This window comes from Pinus tabuliformis, chromosome 6 (genome assembly GCF_031772625.1).
Source record: "Pinus tabuliformis cultivar Carrire ecotype Pingquan chromosome 6, CPIR1, whole genome shotgun sequence".
Taxonomy (NCBI): Eukaryota; Viridiplantae; Streptophyta; class Pinopsida; order Pinales; family Pinaceae; genus Pinus; species Pinus tabuliformis.
In genome coordinates this window covers 1286947925-1286959027 of record NC_142292.1, presented here as the reverse complement: position 1 = coordinate 1286959027, position 11103 = coordinate 1286947925, and the positions used below count along the sequence as shown (strand labels likewise).

Sequence of the window (11103 nt, the reverse complement as noted above, 5' to 3'; positions counted from 1 at the left end):
GAACGCCTTACCAGAACCCATCAGAAACTCAGACCACTCTGACATGGTCCTTACACCGGTACCAAGGCTACGGGAAACGATGCTTTCAAGCACAGCGTTCCTCCATTCCTTCGCTTGCACCGAGTGTTCAATGTGGACCATCGTCGACCATGCTTCCCACCATCACTGGACACATTAGAGATTGCAGGACAAGTTCAGCAGATGGAGGAACTCAACGCAATGGGGACCATTGCTTCCTAAGGGGGGAGGAATGATCCAGGTGGATGTTGGTGGCCACCCACCAACCCATTTGGACACCCACAACTGTCTCTTTCAGCCTTTTCAGTTTCCTAAATTGTAGCACAGTTTACTATTTTTAGCAGTTTTTCGGGTCCTGAACTTCCGGAGCCGTTTTGAGGCCCTAAACGACGTTTTTTTGGGAATCTGGGGCAACATGGGTCCATGGAACGATGTTGCCTCCCAAAGTGGTAGTACTCGGATAGATCTTTCTAACGAGCTATCGCGCGCGTCAAACGGAGATCGTATGCCAAAGTTACGACCCCGGGAAATTGATGTACCAATTTACCCAAACGGGGCCCACAATTTGGCGTTTCATCTTCTAGGGTAAGGTTTTGGGATGTGAAGGGTTTTCCATTGTTTCTCAACAATAAATAGGTCTTCGAGCCTCATTGTAACACAGTTCGGAACAGTTCAGAGGCATGTAGCCGCCACATCTCTTCTCAGAGATAAGCTACCATCGCCCTAGCTGGTTTCTTTCCATTTCTGTTTGTAAGCATATTTCAGTATTTTACAGTAATGAAATGAAGTATTATTTCCGCTGCATCTTTGTGTATATGGTTATCGCATCTCTGTATCTATGGTTATCTCTGTAATCTATTGCGTTCCTGTTTAAATCCGGATCATTATTTTTATTTTCATTGCCCAATAATAATTATAGATAGTCACCCTACCTCTATCATAAATTATGGATGGCGTTTCTGAGTCCATATTGTTGCGTATTGCATATGTGCTCCTTTTACCAAAAGTTTTTAACCTGTTGTTTAAAAAAGATGACATTTTTTTCACTATCCCCAAAATTATGAAATTATGAGTTAAGAGATGTCATAGTGTATATTTAGAGGAAACAAAGGTAAAAGGTTGAACAACTTTTGCCTACATAAGACAAGTTGGAATCCATGTAGCATAGCATTGTAGCAGCCACTCCACCCCTGTCCTGCTCTATCCTTGTGTCATGTCATTGCCACAAGTGTTGCTCTTGTTTAGTCTCATTCCAACCCCAATAGATAAAATCACCGTTTTTCATTTCATTTCATACAATTTTTAATTTTAATGTTTGGTTGTACATATGCCACCATATATTCAAATGACATATTTTGAATGAGACCGTCGAAATTTAAGAATTAAACTAAGAAAAACATTATAATTATATGATTATAATTACAATTATATAACAGGGAAGAGTAATTAATGTTTATTATGATTATATAACATGGAAAAGTAATTAATAGTTTAAATTATGGAAATAAAAATCGAGTAATTTTCATTAAAGTGCCAAATTACAAAGAATCTCAAAATAGAGTAAATAGAGTAAATGGTGGAAAAAGTAAAATGTACTTTGATAAAGTATTGATTATTTTTGAAGGGACCAAGTGACGAAGAGAATATTTAAATATTTAAGATTAAGAATAGATTATAATTTGAAAATGAAGGGAAATTTTCGTATAAAGATTTTTTTATGGCATATTGTATATTATTTACATTAAATTGGGCTATTAAAGAAAAATAGGTAATATCATTATTAACATTAATGGAAAGGAAAATTACGTCAATACGAAATTGACAAATCAATTATCATATCCAAAATTAAATATAGGGAAAATGAGGATTGTTTTTGCAAAAAATAATATGCAATTAGGGACTTACAAGTGATAATTGATAATTACGCCGTAAGGCGTTCCCTTATGAAATGAACTACCCAATTACACCGTAAGGCGTTCCCTTATGAAATGAACTACCCAAACTGCTTACGTGTAAAAATATGTGCCATTCAATTTTGTTGTTAGACGATTAGGTAATCGTTAACCGTTGATCTGAATTGAACCATGCCAGCCGTGACGCTTGTTACTGGGTCGTTCAACATTCCACGATGTTTCGTCTCTCTGGCTCACTCTGTATCGGAATATGCAAGGAAAATTATAGGAAGACATCCATTCAACTCCTGTACCAGGGGTTGCCAATGGTCTGGGTAAATTGTTCTACTACCTCGGATTTTCTTTTCAATTGTAATGTCATGCGGATGGATGTTTACAGTCCTGGGGTTTTACATTCGCTTTGAAGATGACAGTGTGGAGTCTGCTAAATCTGCGAGGCAGTAGAATGTGAAGATGGTTTCGGTAAGAGATTTAGACTTTTCTGTTACTGTTTCGAGTATTGTCAAGTGCGATTTTTATCCGTATCAATGTGCTGCAGACACTGTGCTTCTCTGTCAAAGCCTTTGCACGGAATTTAGTAAAAGGTTACATGATACACGTGACGAGGACGAAGAATAAGGACGTGCAATGTACTGATTGGTGAATGGTATATTCATTTTTTTTAAGGTATGCTACTTACTGGTTCTGCGCGCTCTTCGACAGCCTCGAAAGGAGAAAACATTCTAATTCGATTTCTCAGTCTCTGCAGTTACATATTCTGAAGGCATGCTTGTTTTGCCCTTGCGATTTTATTTTGTATTTTGTGGTTGTATGGAGGGCAGAAGAGTCGTTAGAGATAAATTCTGTGTAGCCCATTGTGAATGGAGGTGAAGATATGAATTTGTTTTTCAATTTATAATATATTCAGATATGTTATTGTAATAAATTTGTACAGTGAATTTTCATCAAAACCCCTTTTCTTCAGTGCAGCTGTTCGAAATCGCAACAGCTTTACCTTTAGAGATGATGCTTTTATTTTCTTGGGCAGTTCTTGTTGGTTGATTTTGGAACAGGTGACGAGTACGGCTCGGCAATGAGAAAGATGAGACGGGAAGCTTTGGTTTCTGTGTTTTTTTTTCTCTGTCTGATTTACCTTCGTATATGTCCATGTGATTTACCTTCCCATATGTCCATGCGAATCAATAGGACACCATGTTCTTTTTCAATTTTTTTTTAGCTATGTTTAAATGGTTCAGTGAATTTGGAAATTAGATGACACGTGCGATGAGATAGGAAGAATTCGAATGTGCAATTTGATGGTTGGTTTCGTACGTTCTTGCGGCTCATTCATTCGTTGACGTATGCTGGTTACTGATTCTTCTTTTTATTCGTATACCCTTTTGCCGTTAAAAAAAACAGAAATCATTCAATAATTACGCCGTAAGAAGCCAAGGTCTGATCAAAATTTCTGTGGTTTACCATACCCCTGATGCCAAGGTGAAGGAGATGCTCAAGAAGCCAGAGTGTATTACTATCGAGAGGAAGAGCAAGGACCATGCAGAGATATTCAATAAAAGTAAGTTTTCCTTTTCCTATTTAATTTTCCTGCGTCCATCTGACCCCACAAACACTATGGGTGGAATTCTCAAACTTAATGCTTTGTTGCAGGAGGTAAGGTGATCAAGATTTATCGGAATTTTTTTTCAATTGTAATGTCATGCGGATGGATGTTTACAGTCCTGGGGTTTTACATTCGCTTTGAAGATGACAGTGTGGAGTCTGCTAAATCTGCGAGGCAGTAGAATGTGAAGATAGTTTCGGTAAGAGATTTAGACTTTTCTGTTACTGTTTCGAGTATTGTCAAGTTTCCGAGCTCTGCTTCTATAACACGCTGCTTATGGATTTGTCTTGTTCCACATGATGGGATAAATTTCAGTCTATTCGAGTTTATTGTATCATGTACGCTCATTGCTTTTGCCATTAATTTTGTTTGCTTATTGTTTAGCTCGTGTAATTTACCCGCAGATTAGCAAACATAAGCGGCATCAAGATAAAGATGCAGCAATAGAGATTTGGGAGAAGCTAGATGCATACATGCGGGCTAGGATGTCGGCCTCAATGCTTCTGCCAGCGGTTGCTCTAAACGTACGGTTCTGCATCAAACCCCATTTTCTCTTCAAAAATTACCATTTTTTTACTTTTTGTGAGACCTTATGGTTTCCTTCTTTGTTGTTTTGACAGTTAGTGAAAACAGCGCCTCTTCAGGTTTAGTTTTTTTCTTCTCCTCTTTACTAATAAAGTTTTTGTTTGTTCTCTTGGCATAAACATAGATATTTTTTATTTCCGATTTTGTTGTTAGGGGCTTGAATGAATCAGATGTGAGAGTTAGCTACAAAGACACTTGGATCGGAATCTGTTATATAATGTGATTTGTGGTCAGGGAAAATTTTAAGAACCCCCCCTAAATTTATAAATATAATAAATGGGTGAATCTCCATGGTATATAGGAAAAATGGAAGGCGATTTTATCAATAATATAATATGTATATATAATTTTTTGGCAAATCTCTCACCAGGCATGGCGAATATTTTGCTCAATTATAAAATCTTGTAAGATCTTGGCGAGTCTTTCACTAAATAATAAAACTTTGTAAAGTCCTAGTGAATCTTAGCATAGGCTACATGATGGTTTAATTCCCCCATTTAAATAGGCTACATTCCAGGTGAATACCATGGGTCAATACCATGTGCCATTTTGGTGAATACCATGGGTCAATACCATGTGCCACTTTTATTTTTATTAATTCTAATATTAGGGTTAATAATGGTTTTTTGCATGGTATTAATAACAATCTAGTCCATGGTATTTGTCCCATAGTATTTTGGCCATAGGTTTCACCTAAATATAACCCATTTTTTGAGTGTTCGTAAATATAAGGTGACTTATGGAGTAAATATAAAAAAATGTTTTATTTGTTTACCATACCTCTCGTTTATTTATATTTTTATTAATTTACCATACCTCTTTTACAAATATGGTATTTGGCCCATAGGATTAACTTAAATAAAACCTCTTTCTTGAGCCTTCATAAATAGAACGAGGGTTATGGACTAAATATAAAAAGAGGTTTTATTTATTTACGATACGTCTAGTTTATTTATATTTTTATTTATTTACCATACCTGTTGAGTAAGTATAAAAAGACGTTTTATTTATTTACCATACCTCCACTTTACTTATATTTTTATTTGTTTACACCCTTACATGTATATAAGGTGACTTATGGAGTAAATATAAAAAATGTTTTATTTATTTATCATACCTCTCATTTATTTATATTTTTATTAATTTACCATACCTCTTTTATAAATATGGTATTTGGCCCATAGGATTCACTTAAATAAAACCTATTCTTGAAAATGGGCGAATGGATTCATTTAAATAAAACCTATTCTTGAAAATAGGCGAATGGAAGGTTGTAAGTCCTAATTTCAAGGGCTAAATTTACCTTTTTTACCCTCTCCCTTAAAATAAGGTGGGCTATTTGAGGTGATTTGTAAAAATGTACTATGATACAAAATATTCGCCCACTAAAAATTTAAAACCCCTTAATTTCGCCAAAGGGCGAACATTCGCCCCTAAAATTATCCTTGTTTGTGGTTGTGGGCATGCAGGATCTGCTTTAGCTCCTAACGCTAACACTTCTTCTGCCAGCAGTAAAAAGAGAGCAGTATCTTTGCAGACTATTTATGAGATATTGCATCTGCTGGCTCTCCTTCTGCTTGGACTGGCTGCCCAAGTATACCAGTAGCAGTTTCAGAATATAATTTCTGCTATTTGGAAGGACTTAGGTGTTTACTTGGTTCAGTGAGTAGTAGAGCTGCAATTCCTTGTCTTACTTGGATATTCAGTGTTAGCAATAAAAGGTCAAGTTTTATCTTCATTTTATAAGTCAGATAGATGGCCTGGTTTTGGAATTGAATTATTGTGCTCTACACCTCATATTGTCCTATAGATGGCCTGGTTTTCCTAACATTCTCACGTTATGTTTTCCAATTTCAATAAAATATAAAAGAATCGCCTAGGATTTCATTTGTTTAGGTTTGATTTTGTAGGGACCTGTCTTGGTCCTATCAGAAAAGAATCTTTTAGGATTTCATTTGTTTAGGTTTGATTGTGTAGGGATCTGTTTTGGTCTTTATAATTAGATAGCTTTGGGAGAAATATTGGACAAATAATATTTATGATGTGTGTATAGATGTCTCTTAATTATAATTTATATCAGTCATTTAAGAAAATGAATGTAACAGTAGAAGAACGAAGAATGGGGATGTGGCCTTGTGTGAGGGAATGAAGGAAGAAAGAAAAAACCTCCTACCCTGCTCCTGGCTTTGATTTTGTAACTAAAGCAACTAGCTCTAAGTGCCCTCCTTCAATTGCTACCTGAGTGTTCGATGTGGAAAACACTTACCAGATCCTAGTAAGACAATAGATGTCGCCTTGTGTGAGGAAAACAAGGAAGAAAGAAAGAACCTCTTATCCTCCTCCTGCCTTTGACCTTGTAACTCAATAAACTAGCTCTGAGTGCCATGCTTCAACTGGTATGTGAGTGTTCGGTGAGGGAAACAAAAAATTCTCTTACGAGATCCCAGTAAGACAATAGCACAAGCAACTACTTTGGCAGATGGAGACTACAAAAGGATTGCGATCTAACTAATTAGTATTATGTATCAAAGAGCTAGCTTTGAAATGCCTTGTAGACCTGGTTCTATGTCAATCTCGATCTAATTAATTAGTATTATGTATCAAAGAGCTAGCTTTGAAGCACATGGATTAGGTAGTTTTCTATCCTATTATTATAATGTTGCAAATTCTTATCTAACATATTTTCATGCTGGGAGCAGGCTAAAATAGGCAAGGAATCAGATTTTGAATCTTCATTACGTGCTCTGCGTGGCCCCGATGCTGATGTTTCAGTTGAAGAATCTGAAATTAAGGTAGAGAGCCTTTGGTTCTTAAGCTTTGACATCCTTTTGTTTCTTTCTTGTAATAATAATCTGATTCTGTATTAATGCTCATTTGGGAATATTCTAATGCCATGGCCATTTGTTTCGTCTGGTCAGCAACTTTTCTGGGTTTTTGTGCCCTTGGTCAATCTTTAATATTACTAATAAAAATTTTACACTTGTCTTTTCAGTGCAATCCTAGAGAAGCCTTTCAGTTTTATACCTTTAGTTTGTCATTTTACCTCTTTTAAACTTACCACTGCATATCAAGCTTACATTGCAATAGGGGATTGGCAATTCATCTCTATAAGGGGGCTATGTTGCAACTAAAAAAAATAATGCTTTAATACAGATTGCAGTGAAGACAAACTATAAGCAAAGAGGTGTCAAAGCCTCTGACCTTCTTCAGAAAAGATATGCACTCCCTTTGACTGTAAGTTTTGGGTTCCCCCCTGGTAGTATAAAAGCAAAGCATGCTACATGCTTTTTTCTTTGTTTAACTACATAAGTACCTTGATAGTCTATTACTAAGAACAATGTGAATCGACAATTTGGGATTGCTTTTGACCATTTCAGACAATAATTTCTGCAGATTGGCATTGGTTTGCTTCTATTGCAGCAGTTGAGTGGAATTAATGGAATTATGTTCTATAGCACATACATTTTCAAGTCTGCTGGTGAGTGCTCACTGATACCTGTATGAGCTTTATTGACCAATCAGTTAGATGAATGCCCCTATAACCTTTTATAGACCAATCAGTTAGATGACCCTTATTTTACCTTTTCTAGTCCGATTATCAGGGAATTTTTTAGGGCCTAATATTTGCAAGTTGGATATAACTAAAAAAAATTAAAAAAATTCTAAAGGGGTTGCCAATGCAAACAGAAGATGTGCTCCAATCTATAGAATATAAAGTTAATATATTGGAGTAACCAATTTTTTTCATAAAACATATAATGATACCAAAATTCGAAATTTTCTTAACAATCTTAGCAAATTTCAGTGCTCTGAACTTTAAGATAACAGATTCGTTGAGATTTCTGCACATAGATATAGTACCTTTAAATTGCCGTTGCCAATGTATGGAAGTTGAGATGAATTTTTCAAAATGATGGTCTTGATAATAGTAGGGACTGTAGCTTTGTGATGTCTGTATTTATACACAAGAAATATGGAACATAAATATCCTCTTACAATGGGTATTGATTTCAACATTTGTCTATCTCACAGGAGTTTCATCAAGCAAAGTTGCAACTCTAGGACTCGGTGCTATTCAGGTGTTTGACTTGTTTAGTAATTTGTTGCTTGTATGGTTTCAAATATTAATTTTTCTGTTTCTCATCAAAGTTTTTAATGATAATCCTTTAGGTTCTATCCTGATGGCTGTTATACAGGTTGTCATGACTGCTTTCACTGCATGGTTGATGGACAAAGCTGGAAGACGTCTCCTCCTCATGGTAAGTTGCCTGCTGCTGCAAAGGATGTGTACTTTTATGGCCACCAAGAAATTTTGTGTATGAGTAACATGAATTCATTTGGAGAAACTTACAGTGAGATGGTTTAAATTCAACAGATCTCATCTGGGGGAATGGCTGTATGCCTTTTTCTTGTCGGTCTTGCATTCTTCTTGGAGGTAATATGTCCCAGTTATTTGTCATGCACTAGTCCTTGAGTTTTGTTCAGGGGAGACAAATTTAAAGGCGTGTTTTGAATATTGAGATCAAAGAGGAGAAGGAAGCTTAAGACTGAAATTTAATCGTTCTGAACCATGTGAAAGTAACATTGGAAATTGGAAGCTTAATATGACTTCTATTGTATCAATGTACCTTTCAGACTCATGTGTCAGGAGCTTCTGATGAAACAGGCTACAGTGTTTTGGCCTTAACTGGTGTTTTGGTAAGAGTCAAAATTAGTTTTATGTTAGCAACCAGTGGCATATTTCCTTTGTCCAAATTCCTTCAGAGCTGAAGGCCTTGGTTTATTGCAGGTTTACATAATTTCCTTCTCTCTTGGTATAGGAGCTATTCCATGGATTATAATGTCAGAGGTAATTTTTCCTCTGTAAGTTCAAGCTAAATGTGTATGCACAAATATCAGGTTGTGGTGTGTTACGAAACTCTCTCAGCACTAGGAATGTCTATTACGACTTGCAGCTAATTCTTTGGCTCCTTCACTGCAGATCCTTCCTGTTAATGTAAAGGGCGTTGGTGGTAGTATTGCAACTTTGACAAACTGGTTGACTTCTTTTTTAGTGACCATGACAATTAATTTACTTCTAGAATGGAGCTCTGCAGGTAAATTGATTGCTTTCAAAGCTGCTTTCATTGTTAAGATCTATTGCAGACTTTTGGTTTTATCTATCTCGTGTAATTATTTCAGGAAGTTGGTTGGATTAGAAACAAATATGAATCAAATGTAATGAGTATAAATGGTTAGCTAATCTTCCTTCTTTTATGAATGGGAAATTGGTGTTTAAAGCCAATATTTGAGAAAATTATGAATGCTATATTATGATAGAGATTATTGATGTTTTACTCAAAACTTTTGTTAATATTATGATTAATTTCTATACGTCTAGATATTTTTTTGTGAGGATTTATCAAAAGAGAAACAAAATTGTTTTATTTTATACCTGAAAACAATTATGCGCAACCCACTTGCAATTAGTTGACGATAAATTGGTAAGACCGTTGAAAAAGAATCCGCCCAAGGCAGAACATCACTGGTACGTAGTCACATGAAAGTATGTTTCAGCAGTAAAGTGATAAATTCCAGACGATTCGAAAATTGAATTTGCCACAGTAATTGATATCATTAACTAGGTTTAAGTCTAAAGACTGATACCTGCACGAGGCCCAGCTATAAGGTATGTTGGTCACGCACCATGGCATTCGATAGAGTTTGCAAGTCTTTACATAGGGATTGAACAAAGATATTCATATATTGAATTCTCTTTGCATGCATTTTGATTCTTAGACCAATGAAAGGACACCATGTTCTTTTTCAATTTTTTTAGCTATGTTTAAATGGTTCAGTGAATTTGGAAATTAGATGACACGTGCGAGATAGGAAGAATTCGAATGTGCAATTTGATGGTTGGTTTCGTACGTTCTTGCGGCTCATTCATTCGTTGAGGTATGCTGGTTACTGATTCTTCTTTTTATTCGTATACCCTTTTGCCGTTAAAAAAAACAGAAATCATTCAATAATTACGCCGTAAGAAGCCAAGGTCTGATCAAAATTTCTGTGGTTTACCATACCCCTGATGCCAAGGTGAAGGAGATGCTCAAGAAGCCAGAGTGTATTACTATCGAGAGGAAGAGCAAGGACCATGCAGAGATATTCAATAAAAGTAAGTTTTCCTTTTCCTATTTAATTTTCCTGCGTCCATCTGACCCCACAAACACCATGGGTGGAATTCTCAAACTTAATGCTTTGTTGCAGGAGGTAAGGTGATCAAGATTTATCGGAATTTTTTTTCAATTGTAATGTCATGCGGATGGATGTTTACAGTCCTGGGGTTTTACATTCGCTTTGAAGATGACAGTGTGGAGTCTGCTAAATCTGCGAGGCAGTAGAATGTGAAGATAGTTTCGGTAAGAGATTTAGACTTTTCTGTTACTGTTTCGAGTATTGTCAAGTTTCCGAGCTCTGCTTCTATAACACGCTGCTTATGGATTTGTCTTGTTCCACATGATGGGATAAATTTCAGTCTATTAGAGTTTATTGTATCATGTACGCTCATTTCTTTTGCCATTAATTTTGTTTGCTTATTGTTTAGCTCGTGTAATTTACCCGCAGATTAGCAAACATAAGCGGCATCAAGATAAAGATGCAGCAATAGAGATTTGGGAGAAGCTAGATGCATACATGCGGGCTAGGAGGTCGGCCTCAATGCTTCTGCCAGCGGTTGCTCTAAACGTACGGTTCTGCATCAAACCCCATTTTCTCTTCAAAAATTACCATTTTTTTACTTTTTGTGAGACCTTATGGTTTCCTTCTTTGTTGTTTTGACAGTTAGTGAAAACAGCACCTCTTCAGGTTTAGTTTTTTTCTTCTCCTCTTTACTAATAAAGTTTTTGTTTGTTCTCTTGGCATAAACATAGATATTTTTTATTTCCGATTTTGTTGTTAGGGGCTTGAATGAATCAGATGTGAGAGTTAGCTACAAAGACACTTGGATCG

The 11103-nt window shown here is 36.0% G+C and overlaps 1 protein-coding gene across 1 annotated transcript; it reads left to right on the top strand.

Moving 5' to 3' along the window:
• Nucleotides 1–3402: 3402 nt before the first annotated feature.
• LOC149263332 (sugar transporter ERD6-like 6) lies at nucleotides 3403–9378 on the top strand. Its single transcript, XM_089387612.1, has 10 exons — nucleotides 3403–3486; nucleotides 6816–6908; nucleotides 7270–7350; nucleotides 7510–7594; nucleotides 8149–8195; nucleotides 8313–8375; nucleotides 8492–8551; nucleotides 8752–8814; nucleotides 8906–8965; nucleotides 9098–9378. Exons 1-10 carry the CDS (start codon nucleotides 3466–3468, stop codon nucleotides 9335–9337), a joined length of 813 nt encoding a protein of 270 aa, XP_089243738.1. The 5' UTR covers nucleotides 3403–3465; the 3' UTR covers nucleotides 9338–9378.
• The last annotated feature ends 1725 nt before the right edge of the window (nucleotides 9379–11103 follow it).